The sequence below is a fragment of the Vidua chalybeata genome, chromosome 1, assembly GCF_026979565.1.
Source record: "Vidua chalybeata isolate OUT-0048 chromosome 1, bVidCha1 merged haplotype, whole genome shotgun sequence".
Lineage (NCBI taxonomy): Eukaryota > Metazoa > Chordata > Aves > Passeriformes > Viduidae > Vidua > Vidua chalybeata.
In genome coordinates, this window is record NC_071530.1 from 142,096,344 (window position 1) to 142,122,435 (window position 26,092).

The following is a 26,092-nucleotide window of genomic DNA, read 5'->3' on the forward strand; positions in this document are numbered from 1 at the left end:
TAAAATTGAATAAGAAAATAAAAAACGTTGGCAGTTGCAAAATTCATTATGATGTGTTACCAAAAATAGATACCTTTATAAGAATGCAGTTTTATTACAACAGCTGTAAACATCATTGCTGAGATAGTGAGATAGAAAATGTGTTACTAATACTTGTAACACGTTTCAGTTGGCTGGAATGGAAAACTAGAAACTGTTAAGGCACTTAATATGTGATCTCTCAGACTACCAAAATAGATGTATGCACTTCTGTTACTTAAGGCAACATGTGAATTTTGGGAACAATAACTTACTGTTTTCTCCGTCTGGTTTTAATTTGCAAGGAAAACTCAATTTTATAAAAATATAACCTGACTTAGCTGAAATATGTATGATCCAGTGTTTTTATTTCTTTCTTTAGAATACTCAGACTTGCAATTTAGATCCTCCAAATTTTCATATATTTCATTTGGTAAAAAAAATCCCTTTGACCTTAATGAAAACATCTTCCAATATGAGGCTACAGATATAGATCAACAGTTTAGAGCATCTTTCTGACCAGCTTAGGATGTGTGTGTGTCTTGTGTAATGTCTGCAAAATTTACTGTCGCTAAAAAAAGTGATTTTCCTCTCTTCTCCTGTAATGCAGAACATCAAGCAATAACAACAAATCTGTGGGTGGTTTATCTGATTTATGATAATTCGCTATTGACATGCTTGAGGTATTACTTGCATCATCCCAGTCTTGCATATTTGTTTTTAAAAATATTAGCTGCTTATGAAAAGGAAATATTATAAATAATGATTTGTTTGGGCTGTGATCACCTCTTGAAGCCAGGGCCCCACTCTGATAGGCTGTATACAAAATCTTTGCAAATGAAGTGCAACCTGAAGTGTTTAAAGTAAGATTGCAGCAAGAGGACAGTTTGAATCCAAGAAGATTAATGTACGCCACCTACAAGGATTAGGTCTCAAGTCATGAAATTTCAACCATTAAGCATGAGGCATCTGAATCACCTCCAAAGCCAGTATGGGAAGAAGTTACCCCAGCCTGGGATTTAGCTCACATAATTCAGAGACCTGAGGCCTTCAGGGAAGGCTCAAGCACCAGTACCCAAACTTGAGCTCGTATTTTTGAACTTGGATGCTTCACTGTAGTCTCCTAAATTCCTGTGTGTGTACATAAGTGAGCATACACAGAAGTGATGAGGGGAGTGGTGACTTTCAGCAAAGTCAGGAGGTGCTCCACAGGTGAATGCTCTTCCAGAAAAAGCCACTTGCATGCCTTATAGTCTTGGGTTTTAGAAGTAAAGTAACAGGCACAAGCCCCATATTTTAAAAATTCACCCACCTTCCTTGGTACCTACTTATTGATTTTTTTTTTTAAATCATCTTTTGTAAACAATTTCCTGTCCTAGATCTTGCTATTACTGATGCTTCTTAATGCCACTGACTGATGTGATGCCCTGGTACATTGGAATTACATGCCAAGTTCACGGGTTGAAACAAAGTACAACATAGAAAAATGTGATATTTTCCACAGGAAAGATTAGAGCTGCAGTATGTTAAAATACATTAATTTAAGGACAATCTGAATCTTTTGTTCTTTGTTGGCATTGCTTGTAGAAAAAAAAAATCATTATGATATTGAAGTAAAACAGTCCATGCCAAAGCTGCCACCTGCCAATAACTCCAATATTGCTTAGCCTTGCTGTCTTAGTGGGATTTCACCCACAGCTTGGTATTTCAAAAGCTTCATTAAAAAACAAACCCGTTTCCCTGCAAAAGTGGTACTTTCTTCAAATACTGTGTGCTTATGATAGAATAAACCATATATATGAGCAATTTAAGAATAATACGTCACAGAGTTTTTTTCTGAAAACTGGTGACTAATGCAAGTGCATTTCTGGTGTCCATACCATTCATTGCATTGGTATTTATAGTTAAATTGTGCCCACTTTTTCCTTCTGATTCGCAAGTGTTTGCCTTTGTTAGGTGGTCAGTATCTGATGAAGGTATTTTAATATTCTTGGAGATTAAAGCCTTGAAATTATGATTGACATTGGACATTTGGGCTCCTTTTCCCCCAGAATCCACACCCTGTTTATTGCATGAGACCTTAGTAGCAGACACAGAAGTATCCTTGATGAATGCCTGAGTGTTCCCGTGGTATTCACAGGAGTAGAATCATAAGATGGTTTGGGTTGGAAGGGACCTTAAACGTCATCTAGTTCCAATCCCAATACCTGGGGTTAGAGCACCTGGGTCAGAAACATTCCTAAATGCTTGGAATATTGAAATGGAAAGAAAGGCAAGCTCTGTTAAGGAGGAAGGTCTGGAAATAGGCCTGGTATACCAAGAGGTGCTGTGGTGGAGCGATGGCTGCAGCATCAATGCCAAGAGTCCCCAGCCAGAGCTGTGCTGGCTCACAGGGCAGCGAGCTCAGCCTAGGCTGGGAGTGAGAGGTTTTGGTTGCTCCATGGGTGATGTCTGCTGGTATCATCCGGAAGATGATGGTATCACACAGGCATGCAGGACTGACCATAAGTTAGGAAACACTGGTCCTTAATAGATGTGGAAGACTGAATACCAGGGAGGCAAAGATTGTCTGATAGTGTGCAACAGCAGCACAAGGAACTCTGGCTGAGACACTGTAGAAGGCAAATCATGAAGTGATTCTAAACTCTCTGTGTTCACTTGTGTTTCTCACTCCTCCCTTGGAGTGCAGTTTGTGCAGCTAGAAAGAAAAATGTTCTCTTTGCTTGGGACACCTTGAGGACTGCACCCCAGGGCCCTTCTCTGCCTCTGCAAAGGCATTGCAGAAGTACCCCAAAGGAATGGAAAGCTATGGCAGGTGTTAAGTTTGCTGTCATTACCAAATAAGATTCAAAGATAAACAAATGCATTCAACTAAAAGCCTAGATTTGCAATAACAGAGGAGAGCTAGAAGATAAAACAACATGTATGCAATTCATTAAGGCTATACTTAGCTCTCTCTCTCCCTAAATTTATATGTGTATATATATATACACATATTCATGTCTTCCTTAACTGCTCCCATGTCTTAGCTTTTGACTTTGGCTGACTGACTTCTGCATGGAACACTAGTTGGTATGCCCCTGGGTGCACAGAGTTGCTTATACCTTGCTTTCTTCTTCTGGTAAAGGTGGGGACCTGCAGCTCCTCCAGCTCTAGATGGATTTATTCTCATTTGTGTGCCCTTCATTCCCTGGCATTGGGCCACTGGGTGTTTTCTGGGAATTGTCAGAAATTTCATTCTGCCCCTCCTCTTTAAGGTTACTTCAATAACTTTTCTGTTGTCCGTGACACTTTTTGGCTTTTGTTTTTCACTAATTATAGTCTTATCAAAATACAACAGCATCACTTTATAAATGATGCATTATGATAAACAGTACAAATTCCTTTTAAAGTGTGTACAGTATGTACAGGCTATACAGCAAGCCCATTTATGACACTCAAACACAAACTGATATTGAGGGTAGGACTGCCAGATCTGCTCCACCTCATCTTTTGTTAGCTTTGGGGGACTCATCTGTGTGTAACTGGGTTTTGGTGAACTTGAATAGTGAATGCCAAAGGTTTTGCATATCTTCTGGACAGCCTGCTCTCCTTCCCAGCCTTTCTTTCTGGCATTGCCTGTAAATAGCCACACACACACACACACACACACACACACACACACAAAGTGGTTACAATATAAAAATCCACATTGTCTAAAGGACATTCTTGGACAGTATTTTTTGCAGTGTCTTGTTCATGGAGTGGTTCAAAACATACTGTGATATTTTAGGTATCAGTGTGAGATAGTACTTGGCAAATGTTGGATTTTATTAGCTTATTTTAAGTATTGGCAATCTACATAAAATAAGAAACATTTTTTTCTATTTTTCCTATTCTACTTTCTTATAAATCAGATCGTGGTAATGACACCATTGAACAAATTGATGAAGATATAGCTGTGACTCGGAGTCAGATGAACTTTATTTGTCCCATTACACAGGTATGTATCACTGCTACAGTAATTGACAGGGAAATAGTTATTTCATATTCTTCATTGGTTTGTTTATTACAAATCTGCAGTACCTGTTAAACATTATATTTAACAACAAAATAGTATAAATTTTAAGCATTTTCAGAAAAGAGCAATACTGCTTGGGAAGAAAACCCATGTAAGTAGGAATGTAGTTTACCAAGCAGGACCTCATCCCATAATTTGATTGGAATGCCATGTATGAGTGGCAAACACACTTCCTGCTGTTTCACATAAAATCTCAGAAGGAGCATTTTCATGGGCATTATCAGTTCCTTTAAATCAATCCTTACTGATTACAGGTGACAATGAAGAGGCCAGTGCGGAACAAAGTCTGTGGACATATTTATGAAGAAGATGCCATTCTAGAAATCATCCAGACTCAAAAGCAGAAAAAGAAGAAAGTCCGGTAAGCTAAAAAGACTGTGTGGAAAAGCTATTTGTTTTGCTGTGTAAGTGGAATTTTACTCCACTTGCTCTGGGAAATGTATTTGTATTGGAAAGGCTGCAGGAAGTAAAACTTCAGCACCTGCCCAAGTCACAGCCTCCTCATTAGCACTAGACACGTGAATGTGCTTTTCTTTTTAATGAAAACAATGTGTAAGGAAATATTCAGGAATTGCATGGGAAGTTACAGCTACTTGTAGCTGCACAACAGAAGTAGAGAGATTTCTATAGCCATGACAAACTAAGAGAGACCTCAGTTTCCTAAAATTCAGTTGCTGATTTGTTCCCACTGCTTATGTAGCAAGCCTTGAAGTAAATGAAAAAAAATTTCCTCCATGCACCTTCTTTTGCAGTTATATTCCAGTACAGCTCACAAATATTAAAACAACTGAGTGTTAAAGTGAGAAATATTAAACCACAACATTTTAGGTAGAACAGAATTTAAGAATGAGATCAGATAGTGCAGTGCAGTTCCTACCATGATGCAGTTAAATAATTCTTTCCTTATATCACCAAAATAGTCTGTCACTTTTCCACATGGGACATATATTTTGAATGACAAGATGTAACAGATGAATTTTTAAACCTCAAATTCTCCACAATAAATTTGAAAATTATAATGATTTTAAGGAAAAAAAAGAAAAAATATTGGAAAAAGAAGAGGCTTGAACACTAATGCTTTTTGGAGCAAGTTGAGAGGACATACCATCTCATCACTGATTTCACCTTTGTTTTTACACCATTTATGCCAGACCCTCCTGCTCTGGGGCTGATGACTTCATGGAAACTTACCAGTTGTAGACTTCTTAATCGAAGTGCAGTTTGCTTAGGAAGGTCTGTCAGGGACCAGCAACCTGATTTCCCTGAAGATAATGCCACAGGCAGCTTATTTCCCCCATCTATTGCTCTTGCATTTCTGTTAGGCTCTACACAGTCCTCCATGAGGATTACAAAGGTGGAGCTGGAGTTTTTATTCCATGCTTCTTCCCTGCTACAGGAAAGCACTGCTATAAAACCAAGCATCAGTTGGGATGCCCAGCCACTATCTCAGTGTCAAGACTTCCATCTAGCTTGAAGAACTAGATGGAAGTACCTTGCTTGTGTTACAAAATCTAGGGAAAAATCTGGAATGAGTGCAATATAGTGGGAATAACAACAAAATTAGCAACATGGATGGAAAGAAACTTGGCTGGAAAAATGAACAGGAATTGGGTAATAGCTCTCAAGTGGGAGGAAAGTGAATGTTCCAGAGGATAGGGAGAGGCTAAAAAACATGTGCTCAACAGCCCAATGACAAGAATACATTGTCTGATACGGAATTTAGGATATTTGTATCTAAATATTTCTCTGTGTTGTTAAATCCATCAGAACAATGTCAATTTAGGAGAAATTGTTGTAGTGGATCAAAAGTTTCAGCTCTGCTGAAAAACACATAGGGTCACATGACTGAATTTTATTTTACCTTTTAAGAAATGGAAGACTAGAGAAACTCTGGAGTTAAAAAAATCATATCAGCTGTACAACACCCAGCTTTAAAAGCTACCGTATCCCCAAACCAAAATTATTTGTGCAGTCTGAACACTGGCAGTTCTTAATATTGAGCTTTTAGCTGGCAGCCTTACCATTTTTACAGCAGTTATTCCAGTGCTAGAAAAGCACACACAGAGCAATGCCACAGCTTCACTGTAACTAAATTAAGAAGGTTTTCTCTGCCCAGTCTGACCAACCTACTGTAATTTTAAACTTTCTCATAAAAATGCAGTTACTCTGAGAACTGCTGTGGTGGGAAGACAGGCCAGCTGTTGCAACAAGTTCCCTGTTTCAGTATCCCAGTGTCATGGTGTGGCTGCTGGGCTGTGCTCCTGCCAGGGATACTCCTGTGGGAGCAGGTGTCCTGGCAGAGCAGGGCAGGATCCTCGCTATCCTGACTCTGGAATCGGAGCTGTTGCTCACTCTGCAGACACAGAGTGGCTGTTTCCTCACAAGTACTTCCCAGTTTGAATCCACAGGATGCCTTCAGTGCCCTTGGCAGTGCAGTGCCTGCCTGCCAGCCCTTCAGCTGACGTACACACAGCCCCGTGCTGACAGACTTGTCACACACTCCTTGAGGCAACTCTTACGTCTCTTGGTTTGCTCACTATTTTCCACTGCCTGGAAGGACATACTAATACTTTATGCTTACAGGAAATGTGGGAAGCTTTCAGAGCACTTGTTATTCATTAATCTGGCAAGCTATTGCTGTATTAAGGTGATAAATGGGAAAACTGAGGCACAGAGCAATTAAATGACTGATCTATGACAAACACAGTAACCTGTGGATGAATCTGGAGTAGAAGTTAGGAGTACAGAGTGTAAATAAGTTCAGCACCTCAGACAAAAGTTACTCTAAGAGTGGAAAAATTCGGGAGAAGTGCTACTTCTTACTATAGATACCATCTGTGTATGTTTGGGCCCCCACCAAAGGAAAATGACCTTTGGTCCCTGAATATCTTTTACCCTGCTGTCTTTATCTGGCTGTTTCAAGTAGTTGTAAGACATTTTGTACTTGATTATCATCTAGAGGCTGTTAATTTGGCCCCATTTCTCCTTTCTGAGCTTTCACAGCTCATAAAAAGTCAGGTGGATTTTTACACCAACTAGATAGTCCACTGATTCACCAGTCAGTCGTGGCAAGACTCACTCCCTTTTGTTTCCCTAGAAAATAATTTCTCTGCTTATCTGCCAGTGAAGATTGTACTTCTCCACTGCAGTTTAGTAAGGTAAGCAGTATCTGCCTGCAGTTTTTAGAGGACTGCAGAGAGCGAAAGCAACACAGAAGGGTGTCCATGCAGTGCTGATATCATTGCTGATAAAGGCAGCTTGTGTGCTTGAAGCAAGAGAGTGATCTACAGGTGAAAGGCTCCATCTCTCACTGTGCACCTTCTTTCCTTCCTTCAGCTGATGATTCTCACCAATTGAGATAGATTTATTTTTTCCCACATAGAGCTGGTGAAGAGGACAAGAGGTAACAAGGAACTGAGAAAAAGAGTGAATCCCAGATTAAAAAAAAAAAAAAGCTAGCAGATGTTATGCAAAAGCCTATATCTGACAAATGCAATTCTTCCAGTTTAATGGAGTCTTTCTTTTCTTTTTAACAGATGCCCTAAAATGGGCTGTAGCCATGTTGATGTAAAAGGATCAGATCTTGTACGAGATGAAATACTTAAAAGAGTGATTGACAGTCAGAAAAAACAAAGCTGGTCAACACTGGACACGTGAGCTGGATATGCTACTGCCACAAAGAAAATTTGTTATTAGAGGTCTTGTGAGATAAGTTGTTGATTCTAAATAGATTGTATAACTGATTGTTATTTGTCATATGTTTCATTTATAGGTATATCATTGTTAAATGTTACATTTATAGCCAAAGTTGAAGGTCTCCACTGTAACTGAAAGGATTTTTGAACTCAGGAATATATGGAATTCCAGTTAAACTTGTTTGGAATTTCTAAAAGCTTGCATTTGGTAAATAAAGCATGTTTTGCAGCATTTAAACTTCATTTTCAACGTGCTAGTTTCTTCAGCGTATTAGAGATGCAGATCCTACCAGCATGTAATAACGAGTACTTTGCTTTATATTGCAGATAGTTCTGTTACTGTCTCTGTAACTACTGGGAATGGTTGGAGCAGGATTTTCAGTGCTTGGGACCATGCCCATGTTTTAACACAAACCTTGGAGATGAATTTTCAGAAAGTGTTGCACACTTACACCTTGTTTGTGGCCAGAGAACAACCACTCAGCTTGGAGGATTTGGCCTTGTTTTTATAATTTTGAACTTTCTGCCCTGACTTAGGTTTTTCTTTTGAAATTCAGAAGCATTTCATTCAGGCTTTTTTTCATTTGGGAGTCTCAGAAGGCTTTATCTTAATATTGTAGGCTAGAAGACTACAATTATTTACAGCGGTATTCCAATAACTAAATTTTAGATAGTACAAATATATTGTAAACATATGCCTTGGGTTGAAAAACAGTTAATCTTTTTATATAAGCTTCAGATATCTATGCTTTGGGGCACAGATCCAGAAAAGAACTTAAACTTTGTGACACTATTTATTGCCTAAATTGATCTGAACACATCAGACAGATAAGGCATATATATACATGAGTTAGAAATAGCCATAGGTAAAGGAGCTGCCTTGGCAGTCAGATGACAATTATCTCTTGGCATAAGTAAGCAGAAAATATAGGTTTCTTTGAGCTTTGGGATCCTTAGTGGGCTAGATGGTATTTTCCTATGTAATTTTTCTGAATTTACAATCTGACATTTAATGTAAAATGTAGCTGAGGTACCCATATGCTAAGGTTTTCACTCTGGGTTACTGTTTGCTAACAGCTCTCCTTTCATAGACCATTATTAACCCCAATTGCACTTAAGAGCACAAACCACTTCAAGCTGAAAATTGTTATTTTGTAATTGGAGAATATTAATCTGCAAGCTGATTTCATAGCTGAAAAAGAGAACTGAACCATTATTACTTGCACTGGGCTTTTGTGTTCAAAACACTTCATGGGAATTGGCTAGCTGATTTCCATTATGTGGTCTAACCCCCGAGGTCCATCCTTTCCCAACTCAGCAGTGAGCGTGGGTGCTTCTGCCACAGCAGCCCAGCTGAAATAGCTGAAAAGGACTGGGGGGTGGTTGAGCAGTATGTACTTGTTTGTATTTTTATGTGTAAAATCAGGTCCCTTTTAAGATACCTCGGGGCTCAAACCTATAGTTTTTAGGGTGGGTCACCATTTTTCACTTAAATAACACAGGGGAGGATGTTAACAATAGCATTTAAAAAATAAAAACAGGTAGGGGGAGGGAATGTCCTTTTTGTTTCACATTTAAGTTTGTGGTTAAATTTATTCTCAAACCATTTCTAAGCAGAATAGTCAGAAACAGAAACTTGCATTGGTTAAACAAGCTCTGCAGTTTCTGGCAGAGGTGCATTAAGATTGTCCTCTTGGATCTAATTCAATCCCTAGTGATAACCAGCCTCCCAAGTCTTCAGATGCAAAGATGTACATACATTTTCCATGGCCACAAGTGTTGCTTCTCCAATTTAGTTTGTGTAGGTGTCTGGGTTGTTTGAGTGTGTCTTCCAGTAACACATAACATTATAAATGGTAAATTATACACAGATTCCTACCAACAAACTGGTGGCAGCAGGTTTGGTTTGCTACCTGTGGCATTTGTACCAGTATAGCCTTGGATTGCTGCAGTTCCTGGTATGGTTTGTTCCAGTGAGTAATGCTGTGAGGGAGATTGCTGTCTTGGTTACACCTTGTTGTCCTACGTGAAAAAGAGGCTTGACCCATCACAGTGCTGCACTCAGCCTCTGTTAGCTAATCCACAGGTAATAAGGTAGACTGCCTGCTTAAGATGATGCAGCTGGGAGAAAAAAACCAAACAAATCTGAAGCAACACTTCAAATGAAAAGAACAGTCACTTATGGCCACTCCAAGAGGAAAGGTATTTTTGGATGTTCATATTCCTGCTTCAAACTACATCATCTTCCTTCTCTCCTTTGCTAGCCTGAGCCAGGCAGTGTTAGTGAATCAGAGAGTCTGAACAGCAAGTAAAGTGCAGCCTGACTTCTGAAATCCTTCTTGGTTTCACTGAAAGAAATGGACTGATTTTTGGCAGCACTGGTCTGCCTAGCTTTAATTACAATCACATCTGAGGTGAATAGGCATGTGTATTTAAATAGAGGTAGGTTTCTTCCTTTTATCAGCAGAAATCCTTCTTTTAAAATATGGCCATGTTATCCAGAAAAAGACAGATACTCTTTCACTTGTGTCAGCATTGCTGGTGAGAGTACTTGAGTCCCATTAGAATCAGTGATGCACCACACACATTCAAGTGCTAGAATAAACTGCCTGTGTTTACTGAAATCAATGAAGTTCTCACCAAAATGTTTGGCATTTCTGAATTTAAATTATAACATAGCATCCAAGGAATCCTAGTATGATTAATGGTATTTTTTTTTTCTTTGAACCTGGAACTTGAGCCATCCTGTTGATTTTGTCATGACCGCTTCTCTTCTGTTGGTTCTTACAAGTAATTTTCCTCCTTAAATTGAAAGATTCCAGGCTTGGCCATCAGCATGCATTGCATCTGGCTTTTAACTAGGTGGAAGGACAGACTAACTGTGGCAACTGGGGAAGGCTTCTGTGCCTGTCAGCTCACCTGGCACAAGATACAAACCACTACTGATTCACTGGGGTGGGTGCAGTTAATGGCAGCTCTTTGCTCTTTCATTTGCAAACTTTAGGGTTTCTTCTGCAGTTGTGATCTCTCTGTTCCCACATGTCCCACATTTCCCCTAAACTCCGCTCTGGGAAGAAGTAGCTTGAAAGAGTTAAAGAATAAAAATAAATGCCCGTGATGAATAAGCTGTATGATCTGTATGATTCACAGAAGTGGAAACTCAACAGCAGTTAAACCTTCAAATCTTAATCTGCTTTGGCTATAAGATATCATATGTAAACAGGCATATGTTAACAGTTCACAGGGTAATTTGTGTCTCATTGTCTGACGTCAGAAATTTTGCAATGATATTTTTAAAAAGAAATTCAGAGGTCAGGTGATTGTTTTTTCTTTCTTTTTCTGTAAGGTGTGCTTTACAAATGCAGCAAACCTCAGTCTAGTTAAGAAGGATCTGTCACTGAAAACTGGTGAGAATCTGTCTCTGCTAGAGAAGTTCCACATAGTATTTTGAGGGTTTAAAGAAATGTTTAGGCAAATAGTGAATTAAAGGCAAGAGAGATCCACATACAGCAGGTTTCAGCGGTACCCTGAGGCACAAGCCATTAACACTTGCTCTCTCACTTGAACAGATTCTTCCTGTGAATTCTCCATTTTACAACTAGAGAGTCTGAAGTTTTCAAATCAGTGGAGCCATGACGAATAAAGATAAAAACTAATCAGGTAGGCATCTCATGGAAGATTTAGCACACTTATGCTGAAAGGAGTGTGCATTTCTCTGAATCAAGGGCATATTCATCATGACTGCTCTGGAGCCCTGATCTTATTCATTCTGGAAGAATCAAAAAGACTAAGTCAGTGCTCCCTTGAGAAATATCCAGAGCAAAAGCAGGGGCTGCAGGAAGTGATACTGATGACTCAACAGCCAAGGCCAACACACTGCCTTATTTTAGACAATGTCCTCTTGGATACTCATGTTTCCTCATGAGTGTCTGATGACAAAGGTCTTACCTACCTGTGGTCACAAGTACCTCATGACATTTTTCTCAAGAATAGCTCTAGTATTGTGGCCAGAACTAGCTTAGAATTCACTGTGCAACTTTATTAAGTTTCACTGCCATTGAATCTTAATCTTCACCTTCCCTAAAAATCTTCATGTATGGATCCTACTGTGTCCATTAACTAAACATTTGCCTAATGGATAGTGCTTTATTATACAGTGAAAAAGATGCACTTAGAAAAGGGCTTCCTGGAATGGAAAATGTAAGAATGTCCCAAGGACAGATCTTCCTTTCTGTTACTACAGCCAAAGCCTTAAGCTGATGGCTCCTCACTACAGGTACAGACTAGTACTGATGGCAAATTCCAAGTCTTCCATAAATAATAATTTATTTGCTGGTCATAAAATACTTATTGTTAATACATAATATTTCAAACACCTGACATGGTCACAGAATGCTCAGAGGAGAATCCTGTGTGTAGGTGCCAGCAGATTCTAGGCTCCCAGCCAGTAAGTGTAAAGAGCAAAAACATTAGATTGATTGTTAAGCAAGTAAAACTCTGGAATGGGTGTACATCATCCAGTAGATACCCATGTATGTGCTTAGCCTCTTGATGCATGAATAATCGCAGTGACTTGACAGGACTGCAGCAGTGTGCAGAAAACACAGTGTGTTTCATCATTTCAAAGCACTGCAGAAAAGGCTGTGGTGAGCTGAGAAGAGAGCCTGCCTCTCTTGCTTGTTCTGATGTTAGTCCAGACCCAAAGACAGAGCCTGAAAGCACGCACATGAATTGAATTGCATGGGAAGCTTACCAAAGGAAGTGTTTGCTTGTAAACTCAGTATGAATAGGATCTTCTCTGACCGCAAGGGAAACGGAGACACTCATTCACTGTCCGCTTGTGCAATCGACTTCTGAAGTAAAAACAGGATTTGAGGTCTAAAACCTGAACCTTCACACGTCTTTCAGGCAACAGAAGAAGCCTTCATGCTCTCCAGTTAGCAAAGGAACAAAGTCAGGAGGTGCTGCTCATAAGACCCCTTGGATTTGATAACAACAGGCTTATCAAAAGGGAATCATTGAGAGTTCTGAGCTACAGCAGCCCTCAGAGCAGCTTTTGTGTGGGCTTGAGGGGAGACATCTGAACACCATGACATTGCACTCCTTTTGATGTCACTATGTGTTCGTCATGTGTTTTATATCTCAGCGGTGAATCTGCTGCCAAGTTCCACAGTGTCTGAGGATGGCTGTGGGTTATCACAGATGCTGTTCTGCTATAAAAAACATTACTTTTACTTCTTTATCACCTGGCCATACGACTACTCTTTGAGCCCATCTGTGCAGGGTAATTCTGTACACCATTAGATTATAGATGACATGCTGTTTTTAAATTTTTGGCTTTCAATCCAGCAGTAGTTTAATTTTCATTACATGGCTTGAGATAACTTTTAAAATTAAGGTTGTCGCAGTGCACCGTCACAGGGCGTGCTGGACGGCGAGTGCAGGGGCACGACCATCCCCCTGCGAGCTCTGCAATGCCAGCTATCGGCAGGTTCGGCGCAGGGACAGATAACGAAGACACGGGTCTTGGGGGAAACCAGAGTGTATTTATCGGATGGGCAAGATGGAGCCCCAAGACAAGGCTCGGGGAGGTGAAGAGAAGTTTTATACAGTAACTCAGGAGGGGGGGGTGCAGGAATATTAACCAATGAGGGTAAAGCTGGGAAGTGGTTTAAGGTAGGACTAAACTATTATAAACCTATCAGGAGAAGTAGGGGAGTGGAATAACACAAAGTAACAAATAGGGTGTCCAGTATAACAAAATAGACAGGGAAAACTCTGGAAGGAAGGGTAGGGATAGGGAGGATTGACAAGGAACATTCTGGAGAAAGGGGTGGAGAAAGGGAGGACTGACAACTTGGAATGGAGGGAAGACCTTGGGAAGATTGGCAGCTCGGGAGAGGAGGGGATTAAGGAGGAAAACAGGGCAGACATGAATTTTAAACAAAACACACTACAACAAAAGGTATTGATTTTAAATCCTTTACCAATAGTTTAATATTAGCCAAAATATTTGTGTTCCTTGCCTCTCTCATCTGGTAACTAAAATAAAGACCTTTTTATTTTCTTTCTGTAGCAAGCAGCCAGTTTATTTATAAGTGCCCTAATCTAATAGAGATTTATTCTGTGTGTCCCATGAGACATACTATCAAAGTTACCAGACCTGTCCCAAGCACTTGGGTAGTGGGGAGATGGTTACACAATTCTCATTGCCTCTGGCTGCTCTAGTTATAGAGATAAAGGGTCAGAGAACTGGAGCAACAGTGATAATTTTATGAGCATCTAAGGAAAAGCAGCTGCTCAGGTGAGTGTAAGCACTGACTGAGGACAAGGCAGGTAGGTGCTTGAAAACCATGTAACAAAAATTGCCTTAAATAAAATAACAGGAATGGGAGTATCAATGCCTGAGCACCAGGAATTCTGGATTCTTCAGTCTTCATCTCACAGATGCACTAAGCTGCTTGTCTGTTTCAAAAAAGAGAAAAAATATATGAAGAGCAATATTCACCTTGCCACAGTTCTGGCAAATCTGTGCTGGGCAAGACCCTTCCCTCTGCTAGGACGTGCCCATTCTGTGATACACACCCCACAGGCTCTTTCTCCTGCTGCAGTCTCAGATCCTTGCCTAGCAGCTGGGACTCCAGGAAGTGAGGAGACAGCAAGCAGTCCTGCTTGCTTTGACTGGCCTTTTCCAAGGCAGGATCTACTTTTTGTAACGATTTTGCAATGTCCTTTGACTGAGAGCTCCTCAGACTTTGGTAGTATTGGGAAGGTGCCTGTTGCATGCTGTTGTCCTTTGCCAAGCATGAAGACTACTGAACTGTACTTCCAAAGGTCATCCCTGCCCACCTCACAGGTACCAAGTCCCTTTGGAACACCAGGGCTGAGTGATGGTTCCTTGTATTCTGCTGGCTCACAGCAGTTGATTTTTTCTGGCACTTGGATAGCAGGACTCATCCACAGAGTCAATGTTTTATCCCAGCATTAGGTCTGTAATTGTGCACAGATCTGTGCTCCACAATGATTTTCAGTGCTGTCCACTGGAGATTTGTAACATTGCTCTGGTTCACTTTGAAGGGCTATAAAGCCATTCAGGCTCAAATTCACCACAGGCACAACTGGGAATTACCATGACAGTATTCATCACACTTGCTAAGCAAGTAGAGTCTGAAAAGTCTTTTTTGGGGAAGGAGGAGATGGAATGATGAAGGCTTGTGCAGGGAATAGAAGGAAGACCCCAAAAGATAGCTTTTGATTTCAGGAGGAGACTAATGCAGGAGATAAGCCTGCATGCTTAAAAGCCAGTGGTGTGATGGCAACAAACACAAGGCTGGCTATGTCAAGTGCGGTAGCTCCATTTTCTGCAAAAATCTTATAATACTGAAATGTTGCAACAGTTTATCACAAATCTCTTCCTAAATTCCTCCTGTTCTCAGCACTGGTTCCTAACCATACCAGGGCTGCGTGCAAGCACTGGTAGAGATGGGCAAGGAGGACAAGTTTCAGCCCTTTGAGAAAGAGCATCCTTCTTGGCTTTTTCTTTTTCTTTCTTTTTTTTTTTTTTTTTTTTTTTTTTTTTTTCATTTTGGGGATTGGCCAAAATTAGAAAAACCAGAAAAGCCAAAGTGGGAAGCACTTCTCTGCTCTGCATCTTGAAATGAATTGGTGGGATTGGTGGGGATGGATGTGGACCTTTTCCTATGTTCTGTACCCAAAACAAGACTAACTAGAGTAATAATTGCTACTATGTGCTTAGCTATGGCATTAAGGCTTTGAGTACCTGGCAGCATGCCAGGTATTTTAAAAGAAGCAACCAAGGTTTCCTTCTGTCAAGAACTTCACCCATTTTGCAAAGACCTGGGAGATTTAAGCTTTGGTTTGTCTCAGACTAAACTACAGTCAACTGTAGTTTAGTCTATACAGTCAGCTAGAAGAGGGCACCCACCAGTGCTTCTGGGATGAATGCCCCAGGGCTTATCTTTTCTTGGCCTTTGGAGACTGCACACTAAGTTTTAGGGCTCCAGTTAGCAGGGACACACATGCAGAGCATGAAATTGCTGGAATCCCTGTGAGAAAAGGCTGCCCAGGCACCAGGAGAATGTGGTAGGACTGTGAGGTACAATACTGTGTGTACCTCTGCTCTCTTCACATGCCAGGTGTTTTTGGAGGAGCCAGGATGACAAGAGGTGCTTTTTCCCCTTCCTCGAGACCAGTGGGTGCCATCCCCCATTTGGCTGCCAGTAGCTTGAACCAAGCACTATGCTCAGGTGCCACTGTGTCCCCATGGGGTAGACCTAGAGGTTTTAAATGGATGAGAGGCTGGGCAGATGAAGGATGCAGCTTCCGACAGTGTATGCAGTAGATCCTTGGTATGGCACTTCTCCTCAGCAGGGACAGGAGCTGAGAGAGGGGGAGCTTTGGGAGGGTGAGGACACTGACACCTTCATTCTTGCTCACACTGCATCCCAGCTCTGAGAGAGCTACAGGGGACACTGGTACACACTATGAATGCTCATGAGACCTTTATGCAGGTCCATTGCTGTTTTGTCTGCACCCATTTGTTTTTGTCTGCACCCTTCCCCTGTCCCCAAAGGTACTGATACCTTTCCCCCCCACCCCGCACCTTGTGCTGTCTCAAATGTAGGAAGCAGCCCACACATGTGGCATCCTACCAGTTAAAGTCACCCAGCAGCAGCATTCCAATCATTAAACTTCCAGGAAGGGAAAAGTAAAACAAAAGGTCTGATAGATACTTGCATGTGTTTTACCTATAAGAGGCACTAGATAAAATAGTGTGCTTTGAGAGTTGTGGTGAATCACTTAGAAACAATCTGCAGGCATTAACGGAATTTTATTTCTGGGGGAAAAAAAAAGAAAGAAATGCAGGCCCTGGGATATCCCTTTATGGCATATGCGTTTTATGTTTAAATGCATTAATGGGACTGCTATGCTATGAGTCATCCTGCACAAGAGTTTCATGTGTTTCTTAAAATACACTAGAAGTAGCTGAAGGCATGCATGGGTTTGCTGTGCAGTTATCTATCAGGAATCTGAGCAAATACCTGCACGTGTGGCATCACGGGCTTCAGAGCTGGGGAGGCCCATCCTCGGCCCTCTCTGCCTCTTGTACAGACCCGGGTTGGGGAAACCAAAACAGAATAGGAGTTGATCCTACTGAAAAACAAAAGGCAGGGTCCCTGTGTTAACATGAAGTTTCAGCACTAAATTACAGAAAATTTGCATATATAGAAGTATATAGAAAGAGAAAACTGGAGAGTTTCCTTCTGAAGCATTCTTGTCAAAACTACAGCTGTCTGCCTTTTTTTTTTTTTTTTTTTTTTTCCCCATTTACTACCAGTCCCAGCTGTAATCCTATTTACTACTGCTTTAAAGCCACACTATTGAGCCTTGTGGAGCTCCTCTCAGTCTGCTCCTCACAGGTCACTTCAGCTGCTGGCTGCTGCCTGCTCTCTGAGCTATTCCTTTTTCGGACAGCAGATAAAGTTTTAACATGGGAAACACCCAGTGCCAAGTATTTCTGATGGTGCACGTTACGTCTACGCTTATGATTAAACGCTTTTGCTCATACAACAGCGTTGTGATGCAAACCTTGGGGTGAGGGATGGTTATTTAGTGATTAGTGAAAAGTAAGAACTGGGGCTGGGAACCTGCAATGGTATGGACGAGAAGATCCTGGAAAGGAAGGTGTCGCTTTCTCGACACAATTATTTAAGGTCAAAGGGGGGTCCCTGCCGCCCCGCCCGGCCCCGACAAGTCCCGCGGCGAGTCCCCCGCCGCCCCGCCCGGCTACGCGAACAGGGCCGGGGCGCGGAGAGCAGCGGGCGGAGCGGAGCAGGCGTGTCCCAGCCTCCCTCCTCCCATTTCTCGTGCGTCAGGGCCGGGAGGAGGAGGAGAATCACCTTTTTTTTTTTTAAATTTTTTTTTTTTAAAGCCTCCAACTACTTTAGCGCGGACTCGGCAGCAGATGGTGGACACAGCCCGAGGTTTCGGCGGGGAGAGCGAAGGGATGCGCCCAGCGCGCAGCGCCCGCCTGTAGCTCCGCGCCCGCTCCGCTCCCCCCATGAGCCGCCCCGCGTCCCTGCTGCCGGCCGCCCGCTGCCGCAGCGCCCCGGCCAAGCGCTTCCAGCCCCTGCACGACGGCCCTGCCGAGGAAGCGCCGGCCGCCAAGTGCCCTCGGCTCGCCGAATGCGGCCCCCCGGACTGCCTGAGCGCTCCCGGGTCGCCGTGTGCCCCCGCTTCTCCCGCCGGCGGCGGCGGCGCGGCGGGTCCCAGCCTGATCGCCTCCTACCTGCTGCTGCCGCTGGCCGAGCGGGAGCAGGTGTCCAGGGCGCTGAGCGTCAGCTCGGGCCGGGAGCTGCGCTGCAAGGTGAGCGGGAGCCGCGCGGGTGGGGAGCGGGTCCTGCCGGCGCGCCCGAGCGCCCGGCCCGGGGACAGCCCTGCCGAACATCCTTCCCGCTGCTCCCCGGCTGGGAACGCCCGGCCAGCCCCCGGCGGCGTTTGCACGCCCGGCGAGTGAGCCGGGACTCCGACTTACCTCGGAGCGCCTTCCCCCCAAAGGCTGTGGGAACGGTGGTTTGTTTTCGTTTCCCCCCCAGCCTTTCAATTTACAACGAACAGGAAGGGTCTCGGTAGCCGCTTCTGCCGGTCTTGCCGAGCCCTGGCTCCCCTCCAGCTCCCTCGTCATTGTTTGGGGAGAGTTGCTACGCGAGCTGCAGCTTTCAACGCCCTTGAGAATGAATTTGGGTTTAATTTCCTTTATATAGGTGTTCCCCCTCAAACACTACCAGGACAAGATCCGACCTTACATTCAGCTGCCGTCACACAGAAACATCACCGGGGTTGTCGAAGTCATTCTCGGGGACACCAAGGCCTATGTGTTCTTTGAAAAGGACTTTGGGGACATGCACTCCTATGTGAGGAGCTGCAAGAGGCTGAGGGAAGAGGAGGCTGCCCGGCTGTTCAAGCAGATTGTCTCTGCTGTAGCTCACTGCCACCAGTCAGCCATCGTACTTGGTGACCTCAAGCTCAGGAAATTTGTCTTCTCTAATGAAGAAAGGTAAGTGGCTGTCAGCAGCCAGCCCTGGGGTGAGTGGGGAGGGAGGAATGCCACATCCAGAGACACAAAAAGCGTCCCAGGGAGTGGAAACAGCCCCGTCAGCCGGGCATCACCTGCGAGCAATCCGAGTAGGTCCTCATCACGTGTGTGTAGTAGGTCACGGATTTAACCGGTGCGCACTCCCTCTTAGTTAGATCTTGACTGATGAAAGGGAGGAAGCTCGCCGGGAGCTTCCTCTCATTCAGCAGAAGTTCACTGAAACCCGCTGGTAGACAAAGGGATGATAGTTCAGATGCTCGTTAGCGCCAGAAGATGTCATGTGTGCCACTCATTCAGTGTCAAATGAATAAAAGGCAGAGAGGGAGAGGGGGGAGGCTGAGGTGTTGTGCCGGGAGGAGGAAGCAGCCCGGCTGGGGGAGCAGGAGATGTGAAGAGCTGGAGCTCTGGTCCCTCCTCGGGAGAGTTGCTTTGTGACCCACGGTGGAGCCCCAGCACTTGGGAAGGGTCTCCTTGCTGAACCACTCTGCTGATGAGAGTGATGCTGCTGAGCCCTTCGAGGCTTTTATCCCACTTCCACTGCTGTGCTTCCCATGCCCCCTGTGCCCATGGATCATGGGCACACACAGGAGGGAAGGTGGGACATGGTTAAATAATGCTTTAGGAATCCTGCATCAAATAAAATCACTTTAGTAAAACTTAGCCTAAAGCCTAGGTTCATAGAGGAGATCACAGAATCTAGTTGTTAAATTTAGATTAGGGAAATAATTCAGTCTTCCTCTGGAGTGTTTGCAGTGCTCTGTGCTCTTGCAGTGCTTCATCACATGTGGCAGAGTCAGAAATACAGCAAAACTGACTCTTGACTAGCTGCTTATCCCAAGGAATGTTAAAAGACTAAGTAAAAGCTGTAATGGAGTTGTGCTTAATATCATAAAAATGTAAGGTGATATTACTGATGCAAAAGAAAAGGGATTTTTTTTTTTGTTTTGTTAAACTGGGCTAATGATTCTTCAGGATTTCTTTTATGAATGTGATAAGAAAATTAACCAGCACTGCCCCTCTGAAACAACCATATGTTGACACATAAAGAAAGCTATTCCTTTGAAGGAACTATTGCAGCTTTTCCCTCCCGTAAGAAGATGAAACATTTGTTGAAATGTTACGTTGCACACAGTCTCGCTCATTTGGAAATAACGTGTTGCACAGGCGATGTCATGTGCATCACATTTGGCAAGAAGAGGGTTAAGCAATGGCAGGCGACGCGGGCTCTCACACAGGTGCAGTTTCAGGGCTCCCACAGCCAATCCCGGGCCCACGGTTCTCGTTGAGTCATATTTTCCGTTTGCAGAACCGATGGGTATTTGCCGAGGTCAGGCTGAGGACAGGCTGAAGCCAACACATCTACACCCCAGCAGGCTGCCAGGCAGTGCAGAGCCCTTCCAGGGCTGGCTGATGGCTTCCCTGCCAATGGGAGCTCCCCTTACCCTCCAAAATAGGAGGCTGGGGTAGACCCATCTCTACCTGGAGATGGTGGGTGTGGTGATATGCTCCAAAAGGCAAAAAGAATAAATTACAAACTAAAAGGGAAAAAAAATTAAAAAGCTTAGGAAAGGCAATGATCCTCACCAGTGCAGAGGGGAGCTGGGCTTTGTGGTTTGTGAAATTGCACAGCTGGATGCTGTTTGCTCAAAGCCTGAACGGCACACAGTGCCTGTAAAGTGCCTTGTCACCAATTAACCCCCTGCAGTGGCACTGCAACCTGCGTGGGTAGTGGTGACTTGGTGTTCCTCAAGAGTCCTCTGTGTTGTTTAAATCTCCAGTTAATAAAAAAACATGAGCGTCACTGAATGCTGGCCTGGTGCACACAGCAGCACTTCCATTACACATTCCCAGGCGTCTGGGTAACTTCTCTGCTGCAAGTTGAGGTGTTTCCTTTCTCAGTGCCAATGCAAGAGAGAATGGGGCCATGGCAGGGGTTTGCTGAGCTTGCTCACGACTGTGTGTTGCTATTTCTCACCTGTGGCTTCCTCTCCTGCCCTCCCTAGGACTCAGCTGCGTCTAGAGAGCCTGGAAGACACACACATCATCAAAGGTGAAGACGATGCGCTCTCAGACAAGCACGGCTGCCCGGCGTATGTCAGTCCTGAGATCCTAAACACAACAGGGACTTATTCTGGAAAATCGGCCGATGTGTGGAGTTTAGGAGTGATGCTCTATACCCTGCTGGTGGGACGCTATCCCTTCCATGACTCGGACCCTAGCACTCTGTTTTCCAAAATCCGGCGTGGACAGTTCTGTATTCCTGACCATGTCTCCCCCAAAGCCCGCTGCCTCATCCGCAGCCTCCTGCGGCGGGAGCCTTCTGAAAGACTCACTGCTCCAGAGATCTTGCTTCACCCTTGGTTCGAGGCAGTCTTGGAGCCTGGATATACAGACCAGGAGACAGGGATTTCAGATCAGATTGTCCCAGAATATCATGGAGACTGTGATGATATTAGCTCCTTCTTCTGCTAACCCCGTAATATCAAAAACCTCATCAGTTCTTACCTCCGGCATCTCCGTAGGGTTTCATTTTTCCACGTCTGCAAACTCAACAGCATCTTAAAGTGCCAGTATGGTCAGAAAAGTGACCTTGTCTAAGTGAATGCCATCCTGGAGGTCTCCACTCCCTAAGTGTACTCAGAATTCCATCCTCTTGCTCTGCTGGTTGGTCCCGCCAGCCCCGGAGGACCTGTGCAGCCTTGTGGGAACTGTCTGGCTCTTCTGCCTTCTGCATCCTCCTCCGGTGTAACTGGTCGCATCTTGGCTACAGAGTCTTATGTCTGGCAAGGTGTGGGATGGAAAGGGAGCTCCTTCTGCTTTCCTGCAGCGGCTGCAGAGGTGTGGAGCCCTGGCCACAATGTGTAGGGGCAGAGGGGCACATGGCACACCTCTACCTGAACAAATCTGACAGATATGATTAAAAGGGGAATTGACTCGATGTGCCCCAGCAGCCAGCTCACAAAGCAGCTCTCTGACTGTAAGCACACATTAATGAGGGAAGGAGGTCTTCACCCACCACGGTCAGCTCTGCTGCTCCTCCAGCTGATCCTGCTTTCAGAGACGTGAAGCTCCTAGATCCACCCGTAAGACAAATCACTTCTGTGGTTCTTTCTGAAGCAGAAACCAGTGGCTCTCCCAGCTGGATCCCTTTTGATTCAATTAGCTGTCCAGGAAAGCATTTTAAATAGACTTAAGCCTCGTGTTACCACAGTGTAGCCTATATAACTTTATGCCCTCAGCGAGCTTGTCAAGTAGCAGGTCTCATTAGCTCCGAGTGCCAAAATGTATCCGTTTACCAAATCGTAACACTATCGGCTGGGGCACCTTCCCCTGGGAAAGGATTAAGGGTGTCTTGTACAGTACCTGTAAACATGGCCATGTTTTTCAACCGGCTCGACTTAAAAATACCACATCACCTCCTCTTTTGTCCTCCACCTCCCAAAAAGTTAGTCTTAAGAGTTAAATCTCTGCACACCCTTAGTTGATTATTCAGGTATGCTGTTTGCCTCCAGCCTCCCCTGCTTTTTTTTGTTTTAAATTTTAAAATTTTTGTTTTGTTTTTATTTTGCATGATTATTCATAGTCTTTCCATTATGTGTGAATAACGAATATATCAGAATCATTAGCTTCCTGGGTTAGGGGTAAGTAAAGCTTAGTCCTGCCTAAAATTTCTGCTTCGTTTCACATGTGTCCAGTGGTTTATGCAGAGATGTCCATTCACCTTAGGCAAGAGTGTGGCTTCTGAAATGGCTGTGAGGTGGGTGATGCATGTTCCCAACACCACCCAGTTCAAGTGAAGTCATTTTAAGGGTTAACCCTGGCAAGCTGCAGTCCCACCACGCATTGCAAGAATACCATGTATACCTCATGGACTGTGTACTTTCTACATACCTTGCTGTTTGGGGTTTTGTTTTCTTGTTTTCTTGTACTTTGTCCTAATAAGAGGTGTCGAAGAACAGTTTAATGTGAATTATTGTTGGCAATACTAACTTGACAGAATCATGAGCATTAAGACCAGAGCGCTCCAGCTCTCCATTGCACTAAACCTCTCATGATTGCTTGACATTTGTATCTGTGATACAGTTTAACCCTTCTATGAAAAACAGTACATTTGTATATATTGGTAGAAAATTCTGCCAGAAAAGCTAAAAACACTATGTCAAATTTGTACATATGTATATGTCTGTGGAAACCTGGATGATAAAGTCTGACTTGTAGAAAGTTTTAATAAACTTGGTTTCATAATGTTTGTCCCCAATTCTTGTGGTGTCTCAAGAGGAATGCAGCTCAGTATGTCTGGTTTAATCTGAAAAAATGGGGTTTGGCCTCAGAGACTATCAGCTCCTCTATGGTCTATATATGCATTCCATCATGCCTTAGCCTGAACTCCCTCAACTCAGCCTGGGATTGAATCCCCAGGGAGAGTGGGGACAGGCAATGGATCTTGACTCTTGTGAGGTGGAAAGGGCTTGGGATGTCCCCAGGGTTATGTGAAATGGGATAAACAAGGGGGAGAGGAGTTACAGCTGTGCCTCTGAATTTTAGAAACCCTCTTGCCTTTCAGCCCATGCATTTTTTTTCCTTCTGTGCCCTGTGAACAGAAGATGCTGTGGCACAGCAGAGCTGTCATCCTGCACCTGTGTGCCTGGCAATGTGATGCTTCAGCCAGTGGAAAATCCGATCTCAGATGTCTAAAAGTGAGCAGCCAGAAGGAGCAGCACTAACCAAGAGCAGTGGTGTTACAGGGAGCTAGAGCTCGTGGGCAGAGGCTTGACCCTGCTGCTGGGAGGCAGCACGGTGCTCTCATTAAAATGAAGGGAAAGATTATTAGAGCTGCTTTTCTTTGTGGTGAGAAGAGAGAAGTATAAATAGCTGCAGTATCAAGGTTAGAGAATGTGTTTTCCTGAAAGAGATCAAGCCACCCTTGCAATCCACCCGGAGTGGTGAGATCATCGCTCACAAGTGGAAAGGAGGAGGAAGAGAGTCTTGATTTTTATTTATACTTTGCCTCATGTTTAACTTTGTCCTTTTGCTTGAAATCTGTTTAGTGGAGCAACTGCTTCTAGGCAGCTCCTTGAGCAGGAGCAACTTTAAAAACAATTTTACTTTTAGAAGGGGAGCGGAAAATGAAAAGGAGAGAATAGGGACCTGGTCAATGATAAAGCAAAGTGCACTGACTTTCATGAGTTACCTTGACTCCCACTCTGAGAAGCCAGTGATCTGTGCAGTAAGCATATTTTCTTAGCACTTGCTGAGTGAATGTCAGACACTAAAATATCTCAAGTTACTTTACTGATGTCATTCTTGCAAGACTTGTAAAAATATGTGTGCTGCATAGCCTGGCTGATTAAATTACCCCCTGCCCTACCATGCTTTCAGGCTTGGACAGAAGCCCTGATGCAGCCTTTCAAAACAGCTGCAGGAGGTTTGTATTTTAGTGAAACCTCGAAAACTTTCAAAACACTTTTTTCTCCTCCTTGCAGTTAAGTCACCCTTAGTAGGTGAACATGTAGGCCATCCCATGACTTTGTTTCACATGAGCTGTGCTGCAGAGCAATTAAAATAAATGCCAAATTGTAGTAACATCTGCAAACAGCCTCTGTATTGCTTTAGGGATTATAATGCAACATCCGTTTGTACAGCAGAATAAATTGCTATTGCTTCGTTACCCCATCGTTTGTATTATTGTATACAAAGTTTCAGAACGTGTTGAAAGAACCAGCATATTAAGTGATTAAACTTTGATGGTGGGTGTGAGAACTTTGATTTATGCAATGCACACATTTCTTTTTGAGAGAGTCATAGTTTGTCTATTTTTAAATGGTCCTTTTGGCTGAGGACCACATGAATCTCTTAGGTATTTTGTAGACCTGGTCACCATTTTCACCTTGAAATTGCCCTCTCTGAAAGGTGCTGTGAGACTTCAGTCCTCTGTTGTTGCTAAAAACACAGGAAAAATTGAGTTTTTTCACAACATCCTGGTCTCCGTCCTAAGCCAGCATTGAACCACCTTCCCAGTCAGGATAGATCTTACATCCTAAGCATGTATTTTTATCAACTCTCAATACTTCAGCTGCATTTTAGGCACTAGTTCAATAATTTTCTTTTGAAGTAGCACAGCAGAATTTGTAAACCAGCTTCCTCTGAAAGTGCCAGGTAAAACAGCCAGCTCAGCAAGCTCAGGTTTAAGGTCAACATCTCTGCCAAGGAGGTGATACTTGCTGAGGTTATTTGCAGTCAAAAAAGACTGATTGAGGTTCAGCTCTATCTGTGCTAAACAATGCACTGATTTTAGTAGAACACCTTCAAGTTAGGCAAAGACACTTCTGCATCAATGTAGTATTTATGAAAGCAAAGGGGTGAAAGAACAGGGTTATTTTATAGATGTACAAGAGGAAAATTTGTTGCCCTTGGCTGGATCACAATGCCAATGCAATACTCTCCTCTAGCTCTCCCTTAATGCACTGAGGGCAGGCCTGACAGATAACTTAAGAAATACTTATTATTCCAGCAGTGCTGAGTGCACTCTGTCAAGCAATTCTCAACAGATTATCTCTCTATAGAAAACCAATTTTTTTTCCCTACTTTTTTCATGCTGTTGCATTCTGTCAGGGAAAAAAGCCTAACATTCAGCCTTATGGCAATGCACATATTTAGCAGCACAAATACTTCTTACAAAGAAGTGAGCATTGAGAAGAATAACTTGACAAATAACCACGGTCTGAATTAATCCCTTGAAAAAAAAATGGCTTTGTTAAATGCAATGTCACAGAAGTATTGTTGATAAAAGTACCGTGAAATTTGCAACAGTTCTTGCCATGATGCCTCCATAACTTGCAAAATCCTGTTCTCCAAGTGAAATCCAGAGTCCAGATTTCAGACAGGATCAACTTTTGTTGCAGCAAAATGAGAAATCCTTCAGGATATAAGTTCACAGCAGCATCTTTTTCTTCTTTTTGTGAAGCCAGCTATTTAGAAAATGCCTTAAAGAAAACTCATTAGTTTTCATTGCTCTGCATGTATTTATTTACAGTATTTAACCAGCTAAACAAGCTAATGTGCAGCACTTCATTTCCTAATTTGGCTTTGAAACTGGAGCAGCCGAAGTATCAATTACATTCTGTCAAACGCAAACATTAACATAACTGTATGAAGCAATCATGTTTCTAACAACAGCAAGCACTGCCCAGAGGACCAGAATAA

General features: G+C 43.2%; 2 protein-coding genes and 1 long non-coding RNA gene across 3 annotated transcripts in view; 2 read left to right on the forward strand and 1 right to left on the reverse strand.

Moving 5' to 3' along the window:
* NSMCE2 (NSE2 (MMS21) homolog, SMC5-SMC6 complex SUMO ligase) overlaps positions 1–8,011 on the forward strand; it is a 126,954-nt gene extending 118,943 nt beyond the window's left edge. The window contains 3 exon segments of the mRNA XM_053943751.1: positions 3,915–4,000; positions 4,333–4,439; positions 7,615–8,011. Of these exon segments, the coding sequence (XP_053799726.1) occupies positions 3,915–4,000; positions 4,333–4,439; positions 7,615–7,735 (314 nt within the window). The 3' untranslated portion in view covers positions 7,736–8,011.
* A 5,728-nt stretch (positions 8,012–13,739) lies between these two features.
* Positions 13,740–18,158, reverse strand: LOC128797756 (uncharacterized). Its single transcript, XR_008434235.1, has 3 exons — positions 18,083–18,158; positions 16,836–16,947; positions 13,740–14,238 (listed from the first exon to the last, which is right to left on the reverse strand). It is a non-coding gene; the product is annotated as an uncharacterized LOC128797756 (long non-coding RNA).
* On the forward strand, positions 17,759–23,134 carry TRIB1 (tribbles pseudokinase 1). The gene is made up of 3 exons (XM_053960602.1): positions 17,759–18,160; positions 18,558–18,850; positions 20,893–23,134. Exons 1-3 carry the CDS (start codon positions 17,855–17,857, stop codon positions 21,359–21,361), a joined length of 1,068 nt encoding a protein of 355 aa, XP_053816577.1. The 5' UTR covers positions 17,759–17,854; the 3' UTR covers positions 21,362–23,134.
* Positions 23,135–26,092: the final 2,958 nt, after the last annotated feature.